This window comes from Podarcis pityusensis, assembly GCF_964106645.2.
Source record: "Podarcis pityusensis genome assembly, chromosome: 1".
Lineage (NCBI taxonomy): Eukaryota > Metazoa > Chordata > Lepidosauria > Squamata > Lacertidae > Podarcis > Podarcis pityusensis.
In genome coordinates, this window is record NC_138028.1 from 107,731,849 (window position 1) to 107,748,765 (window position 16,917).

General features: G+C 42.8%; 1 protein-coding gene across 16 annotated transcripts in view; it reads right to left on the bottom strand.

Annotated features, from left to right (window-relative positions):
* BAZ2B (bromodomain adjacent to zinc finger domain 2B) overlaps positions 1 to 16,917 on the bottom strand; it is a 183,808-nt gene that overhangs the window by 42,678 nt on the left and 124,213 nt on the right. For 12 of the 16 annotated variants that reach the window (XM_081004894.1, XM_081004889.1, XM_081004895.1 and 9 more), the window contains 7 exons: positions 16,277 to 16,576; positions 14,193 to 14,253; positions 12,010 to 12,118; positions 11,621 to 11,722; positions 5,105 to 5,315; positions 448 to 540; positions 259 to 320 (listed from right to left, as the gene is read on the bottom strand). In XM_081004894.1, the coding sequence (XP_080861020.1) occupies positions 259 to 320; positions 448 to 540; positions 5,105 to 5,315; positions 11,621 to 11,722; positions 12,010 to 12,118; positions 14,193 to 14,253; positions 16,277 to 16,576 (938 nt within the window). The remainder of the gene's footprint in view (positions 1 to 258; positions 321 to 447; positions 541 to 5,104; positions 5,316 to 11,620; positions 11,723 to 12,009; positions 12,119 to 14,192; positions 14,254 to 16,276; positions 16,577 to 16,917) is intronic. The other 4 variants (XM_081004888.1, XM_081004884.1, XM_081004887.1 and 1 more) reach the window with 1 other exon arrangement.

Genomic DNA, 16,917 nt, shown 5'->3' on the forward strand with positions numbered 1-16,917 from the left:
TTTAACATCAACTTGATCTGTAAACATCCATCAGCAGGTGATGTATATCCATGTTTGAAAAGCAGAACCAGCAGGTTTCTTCGTATTAAGCTGTGTGTGAGTCTTTTTAAAATTTATAGTTCATCAAGCTACTGTCCAAAGGACAGAGAAGCAGAACAGGCTAGGTTTTCAGCTCACAGTCCTGCTTAAACACATACATGCCATCAGAATAATGTATCTGGTAATGCTTACGGTTGAAACCCGAAAGGCATAAATTACCTGCTGTTTCATTATTTTTATCTGCTCTTTTTGCTTTCTTTTTTCTTCTGCAGCCATAATAGCTGTGAGTGAGAAAGAAAGAAAAAAATGTCAGCAGTAAATAAGTGCAGAATAATGGAAAACTAATATCTATGGATTCAAAAATTCATCTGCGAGAGTCTGCAAGGTTCTTAGAAGTTTAGTACTTACCTTGCTGTTTTTTTGCTTCTTTGGCAGCTCGGGCCTGTTCTTGCTTCTGAAGTTTTCTCAAAAGCTTGATTTGCGCTGCTTGCCTAGCAATTTCTGAAACACAAAGAGAAAAAAATAAATAAATATACTAAGGGTACAATAAATATTTCTTATTAACACAAGGTCAATCTTACATAGATCAAAGAAAATATGGAAGAAGTCTGTGTTTGCTTTGTGTGCATTTAGCCTAGAAGTGTCTGATTTGAGGATTTCCTTACCCCATGATTTCATTCAAAGAACTTTTGTGTTGTTAATACCTCAGTGTATCTTGAAGGAAGAGGATTAGGTGTAAAGGTGTGTGTGTCTCTGTGGGTATATATGTGTATACACACACACCTCAAGGCATCATGCAATTCCCTTTTTAGGGAGCAGGGTGGGCAAAAGAAAAAGTGTTACAATAATAATGACTGTCATCTCGGACGCTAAAAGATCAATGAGGGGATTCTTTTTATGTGGAAGTGCCTCCTTCCCATTTAAAGCTCAATGAGGGAATTTATCAGAATGGAGAGGCTGAAATTCAGCTTGCATATACAGTGGATTCATAATCACCACATCAAAAAAAATGATTCTGAAACAGCAGCAGGGACCTTATGGCCCTCTAGATTTCGTTGGCTTCCAATTTCTAGCAGCCTTAGCTGCTTCAGCCAGCGTGGCCAACGGGAAGGATGATGGGAGTTGCAGTTCAGCAACATCAACACAGGTTTCCCCGTCCCTGCTATTAGAAATGTACCTAAAATGCAAAATTCCTCCCAGGTGGGCATGTAGGACCCCCAAAAGAGGACGTGTCTGGGAATTCTCAGATGGATGGCAACCACAGCATGTGCTGTACTTGATAGGAGCCATTCCACCCAGCAGAGGCTGGTAGAGCAGTTCATTGCTAGCAACCACTAGCTGCCACTTCAGGGACACAACAGGGATGGCCAAATTCCTGTATTTACCAGAAACTACATACACGGGTGGCACTGTGGTCTAAACCACAAAGCCTAGCGCTTGCCAATCAGAAGGTCGGCGGTTCGAATCCCCGCAACAGGGTGAGCTCCCATTGCTCGGTCCCTGCTCCTGCCAACCTAGCAGTTCGAAAGCACGTCAAAGTGCAAGTAGATAAACAGGTACCGCTCTGGCGGGAAGGTAAACGGCATTTCCGTGCGCTGCTCTGGTTCACTAGAAGTGGCTTAGTCATGCTGGCCACATGACCCGGAAGCTGTATGCCGGCTCCCTCGGCCAGTAAAGCGAGATGAGCGTCGCAACCCCAGAGTTGGGCACGACTGGACCTAACGGTCAGGGGTCCCTTTACGTTTTACATACAGAAATGGTAGCGAAGGCAGTGGGAATCTCAACCAACACCATGCAAGTATGCAACTGTGCATTAGCCAGCTGCCTACGCTACAAGGAAGGTCAGCTGAATAGTCAGTAACTGAATAGCATATTGCTGCAAGCAGAGATATGTCCCTTGCCTCCATGGACATCTCACAAGGTTTTCTGGTAGCAACAGGAATTAACCTTTCCCCTTCACCCACACTGGAGGTTTCTGCCCTGCTGCTCCTACTATAACTGCTGGGCTTGGGGGGGGGCGGGAATAAAAACAACAATTGTGAAGGGAGAGTTGCAAAAACCACAACTATACATGAAATGTTTATACACAGCACAGCACAATCTACACGACAAGTTATCTTACAAAAAACAAGACTAGAATTACTGGCAGAATAGTTATGTCACAGAGGCACCTACTTTGGAATCTATACAAATGTGCCAGTTTATGGAATCAGGAGCCATTGAAACGAGACTATTCAGAAGGTTGGCATGTCCTCTAAAGCATGTGCCAAAGACTGGGATAATTATCCTCCTTCCGTAAGTCTTATGAGCTTGAACTCAGCTCTGTGGTGTTCACCTTATTCCGAAGCACTTATGTAAATATACAAGCAGCACAAATACTGATGACAACCATTTCCTGCCCCCACCCCCAGGATGAAGGTAAAGTTCCTTCCATTCTTTGGAACCTATCCACAGAAATTCTCTCATTTGGGGTAATGACAAGGCAGTAAGAGCATTATATTGGGAAGTAAGTAGTTTTGTAGTCTTCTAGACTGCCAAATATTCTGCTTGCTACTCCCCCTCTCCCCTGAGGAGTCAATTATCTCTAAGGGGTTAGTATAATAATAAAGTTTTTCATTATCATTGTCCTAAGTAAGGTTTTGTGCCAGGGAGAGCAAGCTTTCAAGAAGATTCTGCTGAATAGATGTGCACAATGTGTAAGAGGCGCATTTACACCTTGGTCATATGCAATACCTACCGTATTTTTCGCCCTATAGGACGCACTTTTTCCCCTCCAAAAATGAAGGGGAAATGTGTGTGCGTCCTATGGGGCGAATGCAGGCTTTCGCTGAAGCCTGGAGAGCGAGAGGGGTCGGTGCGCACTGACCCCTCTCCCTCTCCAGGCTTCAGGAAGCTATCCGCAAGCCTTGGGAGCCCGCAGGAGTTCCCCCCGGGCTCCCCCGGCTTGCGCAGAGCTGCCTGCACCCCGAAGCCCGGGCGCGCTGAGCAGTCGTGCGGGGGCTGCGGGAGGGCTCCCCCGGCTTGCGCAGAGCTGCCTCTTATCCCGAAGCCCCGGCACACTGAGCAGTCGCGCCGGGGCTTCGGGTAGCTGTGCGCAAGGTGCGGGAGCCCAGCGCCGGGCTCCAGCGGCTTGCGGAGAGTTGCCTGCATGCTGAAGCCTGCGCGCTGAGCTCAGCACGCCCAGGCTTGGCGCAGCTCTCCGCAAGGCGTGGGAAACAGGAGAGTTGCCTGTTCTGGGGGCTGGGGTCGGGGGAAGCTCGGGCTTCCCCCGCCCCAGCCCCGCGCCTGGGGGGGAAATAATTTTTTTCCCTTTATTTCCCCCCCAAAAAACTAGGTGCGCCTTATGGGACGGTGCGTCCTATAGGGCGAAAAATACGGTATGTGTGTGTGTCATCGATTTCCCCAAGTAAATTATTGTATGACCAGTTTCTTGCATCACTGAACATTTAGGGAGTTACTCTTTATGACACTAGATGAAACAAGACTGGGAAGTCTTTTGAGAATTAAGGTATTGGTAACCTGGAGTTTTGCAAGCTCAAACCGTGTCATAAATGACAAAGCCTTCCAGATTGCAGCACTGAATGCTTTATAATTACGTAAATTGGATATACACACAATCCAAAATGTGTGTGTGTGCATAAGCCAAGTTAAAAGGAAGTGGCTGATGGATGTAATAGTGGAAAACCGATTGGAATGGGTATTGTAAAATATGCAGGGGTGTAAGATATGCAAAATGAACCAAGGAAAGAGAAGGGAAGTCAATGGATATTTTAAAGTTTGTAACATGTTTAATTGAAACTGTAAAACAAAAAAATTAATAAAAATTATTTTTTTTTAAAAAAAGGAAGTGGAATGTGGAAGAAAAGACAGGAGCCTACAGCTCACATTGTTTTAAAAATATAAATAGAAGCATAGGTAGGGAGGAATTCTAAGCATGTTTACTGAATCATGTATTCACCATAGGAATACTGCAAATGGGAATTTATTTAGGATCGGAATGTGTACCAGAAAAATAATAATCAAAATGGCTGAACTCATAACAGTGCAGGAAACAGTCATAATGCTAGAATAATTTATAATAGCAATTTTGTCACAGAGATAAAAACATATGACTCTTGATTAAATGACAGCATAGGGCCTTTATCAGGTGACACACAGAGAGACACACTTCATCTATAAAAAAAGAGAATTGCTTCCCCAAGGCCACCATTTGAATAGATTTTCACATCACGGCCACCCTAAATCAGGAAAATATGTGTGAATTGCATTTACATATTACTACTATTACTACTACTAATAATAAAAAAATGATAATAAATTAAAATTCTATACCACCCTTCATCAAAAGATCACACAAAAATACATACCATAATAGCAAACGAAAACAAAACCTCCACAGGTATTTATTAAAATTCATACATATTACCAGGGACACATGCCAAGTACTTGCCAAGAAACAGGACTGAAGGAACAATTAATTGTATCCTATCCTCCTTTGTCCTTGGGTGGCATTTAACCACGCTTCCCTCAGAATAGACCCACTAAGATTAATAAAGTTAGCTCCACTAATTTTAATGGTTCTACTCTGAGTAAACCTCAGTTTAATACCACCCTTTGAGTATAATTTGCTTCTGGTGAAGCCAAATATTTTATAATTTTGACTAATCAGAATTCTCCGGTGTTTTGGAAGTAATAATATATTCTGTTCTTATTTGCTGATAGTATGAAAATGACAAACTCTTAAACAAACAGATAAAAGCTTTTGTGGATGTGTAACTGATAACACAGGCAGACTGTAGGGGAGTAGGGGGCTGGATTAGGTGGCGGTATCCCTCTGCCCAGATCTCCCAGTTCTCCTGACCTCCTGCTGGCCACCAAATGGGCAGACAGGAGCCCTACTAACACAGGCCAGTAGAGAGCCCCAAAATTGGGACATTTCAAAGGAATATTTTGGAGCTTGAGTGAACACAATACAAAAACCAAAAGGCTTCTTTGCTTATTGAATATAAATTGTCTGCAGGTACCTTTTACTACGCGTTGGGAGAAGTTATAATAAAGTCCTTACCTTGGGCTTGTAACTTTCTTAACAGCTTAGCATCTGTGTTGTCAAGAAACTCAGTGCTACCAACATTTGGAGGTCGACCTTTGCGACGCCTCATTTTCGATTCCTCTTTTGCGCGCTGTCTCTCTGGATTTGGTGGCCGCCCTCTACGTCCTTCCATAGCTCTGATACGAGGAAGGACTTCCTCTTCTTTCAGCAAACACCACTGCATCCCCTTTGTAATTAATATATTTCACAGGAAGTCATTATAAACGCAAAATGGACAACAACAAAAATGTGCACTCAGCTGACATGTAAAAACGCACACCGAAGCATATGTCTATATATCTGTGTGAGAGCTGCAAGCTTGAACTGATCAAACTGGCAGATTAATCAATTTAGGCTTTAATTGCGGCCTAGAATTTTCTCCCCACTCCACCCTGCATGGAAGTTGCCCTGCTCTCCACTTCTCTCCCATTGACACCAATGAAAGTGAAAAGTATTGCTGTTTTTTCCATTCCATAGCAGCTGCATCACTTGGCTGTTTTTAAAGGTGTCCTGGGGGATGAGGGGTCTTGTGATCCACTCACCACCCTCACTCCCACCAGTGGAACACTGTCATAAGTAGATACAGTACATCTTCGCCAGCAATACTCTGTAGGCAAACCAGGGTCTTTTCTGGGGAATTAGCTGCTGTCCTGCCAGCAACACATATACATTTAAAGCCCCCTCAGCTAGCATTGGAGTATAAACCTGATTCAGCATATATCTCAAGCCCCTTCGCATCCTTGTACTCTTATTTAAGTTCATTCGTGAAGTTCTGAATAGCTTGTTTCCAAATGAAATTACTTGGCAGTAATTAGTATTTAATGAAAGCGATTAGCTGTTGCTTACACATCACTGTTGCATTGTCTTTGCTCTGTTTTGTCTAATTATTCCATTTGGAAGGGTACATTGAGACAAAAGGCGAATATGTTTGCTAAAAATGAAGTCTCGAATTCTTTGGTCAGCATGATGAAACTATCTTTGGTAATTTGTACTAGGGACATTCTTACAATCAATTCACACTGAAACTCATTATTGCCTTACAGTCTTCTCAGAAACACATTATGTTCATCTATGGAAATCAGTTTATACCTACTATAAAAAAACATTTTTAACTGATCTGAAATTTTCAATTTATTTTAATCCCTTCTTCTCACTATCTCATTCTGTGGAAACCTCAGTATTTCTGCTGAGAATGATTCCATTTGCTTACATTTCACCATATGGCATCTGTACCCTCCATATCCTAAATTCCTGTAGCTTTCAAACACAGCCTTTAGTTTAGGAACAGCTTGCATTTAATTTACACAATAGGAGCCTAGTATTGTGTTCCTTTATCTAAAACAGCACAGAAGTCTGATCTCTTCTGAACTGTGTATCTCATGGTTTCCTCATAACCCAGTTCTCACTGAGGGGATAAACCAAAGGACTGTAGCTCACAAGTAGACCAGCTAGTTTGCATGCAGATAGTCCCTGTCTCAATCCCTACCACCTTCAGATAGGGTTGGCAATGTCCACTACCTGAAACCCTGGAGAGCTGCTGCCAGTCAGTGTGGACAGTACAATGCCAGATTGACCAATGCATCTGTCTGGTCTAAAACAGCTTCCTGTATTTCTCTATCTGTGCTGTGACACTTCAGACTGCAGAGGAAGGCTTACAGGACTGGAAACCCCCCCACCCCACCCTCTATAAAAAAAGAAGAAGATCCCTGTGCATAGAAAACTAACATGCCAAGGAAAAGGCTAGATTAGACATCTAGTTTCCATTGCCTTTTAAAATAATTAAACAAACAAACAAACAAACAAACAAACCATATGGCCACATAGGACACACCGGCCCATAGGAAGCACCTAGTTTTTTGGGGGGGAAATAAGGGGGGGGGAATTATTTCCCCCCCCCCCGCGCTCCGGGCAGCAGGCTGCTATCCGCAGCCTAGGGAGCCCTGCGGGAGTTCCTGCAGGGCTCCCTAGGCTGCGGATACCTGCCCGAAGCGCGGGGTGCTCTGCTTCAGCGCGCCCCGCGCTCCGGCCAGCAGGCTGCTATCCGCAGCCTAGGGAGCCCTGTGGGAACTCCCGCAGGGCTCCCTAGGCTGCGGATATCTGCCCGAAGTGTGGGGCGCTCTGCTTCAGTGCGCCCCGCGCTCGGGGCAGCAGGCTGCTATCTGCAGCCTAGGGAGCCCTGCGGGAACTCCCGCGGGCTCCCCAGGCTTGCTGATAGCTTCCTGAAGCCTGGAGAGCGAGAGGGGTCGGTGCGCACCAACCCCTCTTGCTCTCCAAGCTTCGGCGAAAGCCTGCATTCGCCCCATAGGACGCACACAAATTTCCCCTTCATTTTTGGAGGGGGAAAAGTGCGTCCTATAGGGCGAAAAATACGGTAATTTATCACAGTTAACCTTAGAACCAAGAACACAATCTGCCGGCTACCAAGCTCCCTTCTAAAGAAAGGGAGCCTTACAAGACTTCCGTATTTGGATAAGTAAACTGTAACAACAACAGGCTAAACTTATACTCATTCATTCGATCCCTCCCTGTACCAAAAACACACATCCAACCCAATGAGGCTCAGATGAGCATTGCAGTGTGCATGAGCACCTGGTACTGCAACAGTTAGAATTCAATGGGACTGATGCTTCCAAGTAAAATACATATAGGATTGTGCTGTGCACCAGCTGCACATGTAGAATTCTGCTTCCACACACAGTTCTCATTTCCTGAGTTGAGTTCACTTATTGCATAATCTCATATTCAACATTTTGAAGAATACAAATTGACCAAAGAAACCAAACACTGGTAAAAGTAAAATTAGGACAAAAGGGGTAATATCTTGCATACCTTTGATTTGAAGTTAATTACATTGGAATCCATCGTTCCAAAGTTAATTTGTGTGCTTTAAAATTAAGCATGGTAACTCACGTGTAACTGGGAACAAGGATAGATTACCAAGAGTTTACTGGTGACGAAGAGCAGTGATTCAGTAATCCCATCACACACAGTAACAAATGTGGTTTGCAATACCAGCTGGGGCTTGTAGAAGTCACACATATATGGACATATATGAAAGCATGTACAACAAGCACATTTATGCTAGCAAACACTGTAGAAAAAAAATAAGCTGCTATTTTGAATGAAGCACGTTGCACTTCTCATTAATGCACACACATTTCAATAAAAAGTTCCCTAACACTGAAGAGTTACTTACCTTCATTTAGTGTTTTCCAAAGTTCATATTCTGTATTGCTCCATTCTAACTCTAATGCACCTGTTCTCATATTTTCCAGGGTTCTTAAATGGCTCCTGCCTCCACCCAAAGTGAAAACAAGGGTCATGAATTCAGAGCTATCACCCTGAATAAACGGAAGGCTAATCTTGCTTGCCTGGCTGGAATCGATCTAAATGTGCATCTGACAAAATCTAACCAATGATGTACCAAGAACTAGATAGCGAGAGTCTCCTTGGGAAGAAATCTAAAAGCAATTTGATAGAATTGTCCTCCTGGTTTTCAGTACATGTGCTTGTATGGTAATGTCATTTCAATGGAGACGTCTAACATATTTTCTTTTTGGTGTGCAACCGTTTCTACTAATCAAAACTGGAAGAAAGATTACCTGGAACCCTCACATCCCCTTGCACACGTAACATTTATTAGCGCAGAACTCTTTCCAATGTCCAATAACACAGAGTTGTTAGGGGAGCATTTCAGAAGGCAAAGTACTCTACGCACAACTTTCAATGCAGGGAACCCTGCACAAGGATAGCTAATAATTTGGGGTGTGTCTAATAACACTGCGGCCATGCATCCTAGCAGACAGAATACTGAGTTTATTTTGATTTCAAGAAGAGACTCAGACTCATAATGCATAGGAGTTTGGCAAGAAATGTTGAAGGAATTAATTGATAAAGTACATGGTGAGTAATTTGTAAAGGGAAACTTATCAAATGGTCCCAACAGTACACTAACATATCCAGACTGCAATCTATAAGCCAAACTGACTAAACCATGATCTATTATCCTTCTTCATCCCAATTTTAACTGCCATAGTTTTCCCCAAGGAGAATTAGGAATTGTTGTTCCGAGATATTTCTGCGAAATATTAACTAACTGCAAATATTATACACCGCTATAATCTCCATGGCTGCCTGGGTGAATCCATGACAGTAAAAACAAGGGGGAAACCCAACTACCACCAATGTGTAGCGATGCTATGTCCTCAGGGTAACTTGATAATTTTTATATAATGGCTTTCTGTGCAGAATCCTGGGAACTGTAGTTGGTGGGGATTCTGTGAATTTGCTGTCAAAATCTATAGCCTTGCTCCCAGAATTAAAGTTCCTCATTAAGGAAACAATGACTGCTATAGCTGCAGCAGTACAGCTATACCCTGAGGCCTTGTTCTCTTAAAACAGCAGATGAGGGGGCAAACTTGTTCCGTGAACATTCCTCACTGTAAAAAACAACAACAATAAAACCCCTCCACAAAATAAAACTGCATGTCAAGGAGATATGCTCTAGCCAGGCTTTTTCCCTGTCATGTTGGCTTTATATCAGTAGAGAGGTTTTTGAATAGACAAACGTCAGTCAGGTGAGCCCCAATTTGTAGTCTGAAGTTGTCAAGAAACAGGTTTGCCTCCTCATCGGCTGTTTATCTGAACTAGCCCCAATATCTGCAACGACTTACATGTACAGCTATGCTCTACTGACCACTTAGAGGACTGAGCACTAGCAGTGGAAGCCGTATTGTTCAATTCTCCTTCACCTACTGGACAAAAACTGAGACAGTGTGTGGTTCTGCACCATTTCATGTTGTTTTTGGCAACACCTGGCTTTGTAGGGTGTGCCCTATGTGGGGAGGGTGTAGCAGGCTAGAGCCATGAGCAAATTGCTCCAATAGTTCAGGGTAGTACTTGGGAGCATTTGGCAGGTATCTGCACACACTTAGTTTGTACCTGTGGGAAACTTGCCTTAAAAAAGGGGGAGACCATATACAGATCCCATATTCCCAAACTATAAGGAATGAAATACTGCCTAATAATAATAATAATAATAATAATAAATAAAAAAATAAATAATTTATTTATACCCCACCCTCCCCAGCCAAGACCGGGCTCAGGGAGGCTAACAACCAATAATAAAAGCAAGTTGATTAAAATACAATTTAAAAGATTAAGATACAGCATTAAAACATTAGGGTGCAATCTCTTCATAGGAGGAGAAAAGAAAAAGAAAGAGGGGGAGGGAATCAAACTGATTCTAAGCCAAAGGCCAGGTAGAACAACTCTGTTTTACAGGCCCTGCGGAAAGAGATCAGATCCCACAGGGCCCTGGTCTCAAGAAACAGAGCATTCCACCAGGCCGGAGCCAGTGTTGAGAAGGCCCTGGCTCTGGTTGAGGCTAATCTAACTTCCTTAGGGCCCAGGACCTCTAGGGTGTTGCTGTATATGGACCTTAAGGTCCTCTGTGGGGCACTACACAGAAAGAAGTTATGTACTCAATTATGCAAGTAGTAAGTGATGTAAGACAAAGTATAGGATGCACAAAGGCACATTTAGGTTAAGAAAAGGTTCCCGTTAGAGAAGTCCAAATAAGGTAAGACAGAAAGGAGGAGGACACACGTATATCCTTACAACTACAATCCGGTGTATGTGCACGTGAGAGTAAGCCTCATTGAACTCTGTGGGACTTAATTTCCAAATTAACCTGCAAAGGATCATGCTGCATGCTAGCTAAAACAGAGAACAGTGTCTCACAGATGAAACACACACACAAAAATGTCCTTAAAAACACACATCTATCATATCCTCCCTGGGGTTTATTGTCCCCTCCCCAGTCTTATTTATGTAGACTTTGCAGAATTCATCATACATTCTCCACACTGAACAAACAACTCTATGTTTAATTCTATATTTCAGCCAACACCACAGAGACAGCTAAAGAAAAAACATGTGTATGTGACACAGCTACTTACAATTACCACATATATGAAATAACAAAGTTGATCTCAGAAGCATTTAAACTGATATACCAGTGCTCAAATTACAGAGAAAAGAGGAGACATTTTTAAATGAAATGTATAAGCCCCACCCCCTGACTCCTCCCAGTTTTAGCCGAATCATGCTTCCCATATACTGTACGGCCTTCTGAAAAGAGGGCCCACCTAAAAGGCAAAGGGGGGAGTGTGGACTTGTAATTCGAGTACTGGAATATATACTCAACCTCAAAGGCCAATGATAACTAGATGACTGCAGTTTCCAAATTTAATTCTGAGAGATGCTGAGCACCTGGCAAGGTGATAATGAATTGTGAAGGTTTTTCCAGCACTTTCCAGGCGTCAGGTGCTCAGTCATTCACAACTACTATCATAAAGTCACACATATGACTGCAAGAATGAACCAGCTAACAATAGCAATGCTCCAGAGTGTAGTAAAAAAAATATTTCACTTAAGATTTATGATACTACGCCTTGGATCAAAGACTTTACTTTTTTAAAAAGCGGATACCTGCGGTCCATCTCTGGCTTCATAGAAGTCACCCACTCCTATTTTTGCACTGAAGCTGAAATTGTCCCTTGAGATATCCATTATTCCATTTCTGCTGAGATACTGAAAAAATCACATATTTTTCCACTTCAGGTTTTAAGTCATTACAACCCAGCTTTGATGTACAAGCTAATGTTAGAGAGAAGTCAAATGTGTGTGGGGTTTTTTGGTGCATATTCTGGCAAGGGGATACGAATTTACAAGAGGTCATTTTAGAGGCAGGTTTAAGGTACATTAGCCTCACATCACGGGCCATTTTGTATCAAGGAACTTTAGTGGAGGAAAAAGTTCATTTAAATAATTATGTGCATGCTTAATAAGAACCAGAAAGCATAACGTTTAAAATATACCTTTACTACTTCAGGGTACTGCCTTAGCTTCTTGCCACATGGTGCATAATATGCTACTTCCCCTTGAAGGCGGCCACCGAAGTTCCTTATTCTTGTTTCTCTTTGCCAGCTGCAATAATAAAACAATTATATATAAAATTAAAGAGGCACAGCATTATAGCAACACATATGTTGGGAGGAAGTCCCTTTGAATTTACCTCAAAGCAAGCATGCATAGAATTGGAATGCACAGCAGTAATGCTATGTACAACTTCCTGAGAGTAAGAGTCACGGAGTTAAATCACACTTACTTCTGGGTAATATATCCACTTAGAGGTGTACTGTAGCTCAGTGGCAGAGCATCTGCCTTGTATTCAGAAGGTATTGGGTTCAATTCCTGGCATCTCCAGGTACAACAGGGAGAGGCCTCTGTCTCAAACCCTGTAGAGCCTTTGCCACTCAGATGAGATAATACTGAGCTAGCTGGATCAATTGTCTAATTCAGTATAAGGCAGCCTCCTACATTCCTAAGTAAACCAGGTTCCCAGTTTGCCAATAAGCTGTGATGGTGACAGTCATAATATTTGTAAACTGAAGAACCAAGTTGGAATCTAAGAACACACAACTTCCATTATTCCTGACCAGTGGCCATGCTGACTATGGCTGGTGGCAACTGGAGTCTGACAATATCTGGATGGCACCAAATTGGCTACCCTAGTTTAGCTTTTCCTGTTGAAATAATCTCAAGTGGTTTGGCTGAGAAAGACAAGGAAGAGTCACTGCTAGTCAGAGTTAATGGCATTGCGCTAGGTGAGTTACAGTACCAGGAAGGTCAGAGAGCCTGTGGCGCAATAGGTCAGTGTGTCTGGCTGTCAACCAGAAGGCTGGTGGTTCGAGCCCACCCAGGGACGGCTGTGGGCAGAATTCCTGCATTGCAGTGGGTTGAACTAGATGACCCTCAGGGTCCCTTCCAACTCTAAAATTCTATGATTCCATGACTCCCCAAGTCACATGGGCTATTAAACAGAGCTAGGCATATTGTAGCATGCAGAAAATTAAGCACCAGGAAAAACGTGCTCCTGCAGTAACCCAAAGGCCAGAAGTTCCCCCTTGAGGGCAAACAACTGCTACAGTGCAGCTTACTGAAAAGAGTGTGTGTGAAATCTGAACAGCTGAAGCAGATCAGGAAAGTTTCAATGTAAGGAAAGAGTACAATGTGAGCTGCTGTTTCAGATTTCAGTTGTAGGATGCAGAGAAAGCTGAGGTGTTGGAAACTGATCCTTAGCCAGGGCCTAGTGAGACGTAGCACAAGAGAGAAGCCTCTGAGAAAGGCCAAAGGAAAACATTGTATGCAGTTCGTTACCTAGTGACTGCAGTAGGAAGAAAGATGTGGGCAAGATGCAAGCAATGGTGAATGTCAGTAAGTAGAATGAAGGCTTGAAAAATAGCGGATGCTCTACTTCTACAGCAGGGACTAACATGTCTTGCCAATAATTTAGTTACTGGAACCCATCCCAAACTTGGCAAGCCCCCTCAGAGAAACAAAAAGGGATGGCCGACACAGAGCACAAAGCATCACAGGAAGCTTTATGACTCTCTGGGGGGAAATTCACCTCTTCAGAAAATTATGTATGAGCAATTGTACCTCCCCCCTCACTCCCAGAACATATTCTGTGATTTGTGGGGTTTGGGTCTGATTCTTAATACAGTACGAGATTTCAGCTTCTTGGTGAAGATTCAGAACTGAACATTGCAAAGAAAACATATGAAACCCAACTCTGTTTTCCCCCACAAAAGGCAAATGGGGGAGCAGGGAGACTTGCAGAGGTGCATCAGCCAGAGGGTAGTGGCTTAATCGTTCCAATGCCCATAATCTCAATTTAAATAGTCCAGCAGGTTGCTTTGAATCATTTCCCAGTTCAGACTCCAAAAGTGACAAATGAGCTAGAGAGAAAAATGGGTTTCAGGAGATGATATGTGGGTTTGGGTTAAGCCCCTTCCTACCCACAAATTCTCACACTTTCTTCATGTAACTGTGGAAAACATGGGCCTGGGAACTTGCGTTTGCCAGGGTACTTTTGTCTACAGTGTTAATAACAACTCATCATGGTCCAAACAAATTGCAAAATCACTACCTTTAGGAATGTTACTACATTACAAGAAACTGGTTTCACAAGTTTAATTCAAAATTGTATCTTACATACCCATACTCCAGAGGAATGCGCAGTTCTCGCTCATCTGTGACTCTGCGCCTTTTTGAAGTACCTTAAATAGGATTTAATGGATTAATTTTAGAACACAGAAAACCCAAATTACAAGTGTAATTGTTCTGCTATTTGTTCTGCAATATATTCTGCTATTTTTTTAACAAAAAGAACAAATCAGCAGAGGCTGTTTATACCCCTTTACTTGCTTTCTCCTTGCAACCCGTGTCTTGCAAAAATCCAAGAAATGAGCAGAACACAATTCGCTAACAATTGCTAGAGTCTATTCTTACCCAGAGAATTTAAGAAATCAACAGATTTAGGAACAACCGTCAACCGAACTATAGATCAACACCCCAGTCCTGAAATCACTTACGTTAGCATGTTTAAGTGAACTAAAAGAAACCCTGTTTCTAGATCATGTCCCCAGTACAACCCAGGGTGCCTGCGGCTTGTTGAACTGCTGATGTTACAAGGCAGAACATCACATGACACAGAGCATTTCAATTGATTTCCATGGAACTTCTTTTCATTCAGTGGGCACACTTTGCAGATTTGTGTCCCAGGCTGGTAAAGACATTTTCCTGTTTAATGACTTTCCCTTTTTAATCTGATTTTTACACACACACACACACACACACACACACACACACACCAAGATTCAAAAAGGAGTGGGGGATTTGTAGGTAAAAAAGCAGCTAAATGAGAAACTGGGAGGGTGGGGAATCTGATGAACACAAGGAGGAAGGTCCTTACTACCACAGTTCAGGGGAGCTCATTACTAACCCAGCAGAATCTCCATTTTTATTTTTCCCCCTAAAAGGAGCCTGACAATTCTCTGTGCTCTGTGCACACTGTTTTTAGGGGAAGAGAGAGACGAGGAAAGCTTTGTAGGGCACACATTGATGTTGTTGCACACCTATAAGGGCTCATCTGCAGCCAGTGTTCAGAGGAATGTGATTATTTGTGTCTAGAATCAGGATGTCAGTGTACTAAACTATTTCTTTACAGCTCCCTTTTACAACCTGAATGAGCTTCGTTTTAGTAGAATGAAGGAGAACCAATAACGTTACCATAAGCACACTTGCTTATATTAATATAGTTAAGTGGAATTTTCTTCCACTTTGAGGATCAAGGTGTCATGCAGCAAGCCCTTAACCAATGCCTACCTTTCATAGGAATTTATATGGCTCAGAGGCAACAGGTTCAACCCCAAATCCTGGTATCTCCAGGTAAAAACGAATTTGTCAAATCCTCTTTTAAAGCTATCCAAGTCAGTGGCCATTACCATGTTTTGCATAAGTGAATCAGGCATAGTATCAATGCCTATCAAGCTATTAAAGAAACAGCCCCATTTGTGTTTCAGAATCAGGCAACTCCTGGGGATAATGTAATGGTACTGCACTGTTTCTACAGTGAAACATTCCCTGGGTTGTTTAAAAGTTTGTCATGTGGATCCAACGTTGGAGAATCCCCAACACTGTCCAAGCCCTTTGGCAAATACAGTATCCAGGTCTTAATTTGCAATGCTCTACCAAAGAGCAGAACCAATTCAGACTCAGTTGATGCTTCTCTTCTCTTGAGTCTTGGGATGGAAAGGAAGAGGATAATATGGAATAAGTAGAGCCAAGTCTGGTAGCCTACAAGGAGAACAGGGAAATCACTGTGGGGGAAAGGGGAGTACTGAGTTATTGGAAGTCATGGTTTGTATCAATTTCCCACCATATCTATCTGGGGTGACATCGACACTCTGCCATTCACACATGGTGAAGATCACTCTTTTCCCAGTACAGAGATTCATCTTTGTATCAGAATATACAATCTTAAGTAGTGATGAAATGCAATAATTTAATTGAAGCAAGGCCAGATTCTAAGAAGTGCTAAACCAGCCTTCCGCAACCTGGTGCTCTAACATGTGGCAATGCTGGCTGGGGCTGATGGTAATTGGGTGTCCAACAACATCTGGAAGGTACTACTAGGTTGCGGAAGGCTGGGCTCAACAGGTGTGAACCCTTCTAGATTTCAATGAAAAGCATCTGTCTGATATAGATAGGGATTTTGTTATATAAAATAAACTGCAATACCGCTGTGGGTACTTGAGGAAAGCCCAGGAGAAGGCGTGCCCACAAAAGCTGGTGAGGGAGACTCGGGGCATAATGCAGCTGGAGCAGAACTCGGTGTCTTTGCTGCTTGGATATTAAGTGGTGTCGAGCAAGCTGCAAGACTGATGGAAGAGCTTTTGGCAGAGGATGCCGTTTTGTTCAATTTAATCGAAGACTTCTCTCCTTCCGTATCAGTCTCTGATTCATCAGGTTCTTTATCATCTTCTTCCTCATCATCTTCAGATCCTTCAGTATCAGACCCTTCCGAATTACTATCAGATTCTTTGGGGGAAATGGAGAAGACCATGAATTACAAGAAATTGATATATTCTCATTCCAGCATTCATTGAGACTGGGGGTGGGGGTGGGGGGGACAGGCATTCTGAACTATTTAGTGCAGGGAACAACCAATTGAATGTGATGTATGTTTCAGACCCATTTATTGGTTTCACATCCTGACTCAGATTCATAATCACCTTCTTCCTTTGCAATTCACTGTCACCACCCTTCTACTGAAAGTACTTAAGACTTTGGCAACCCAAAGAAGACCTTTCCTGGCATGTCCAACTTATGACCCAGCAAGCCAAACACAGCTCCACCAGCCACACATTGTAGCCTACTGA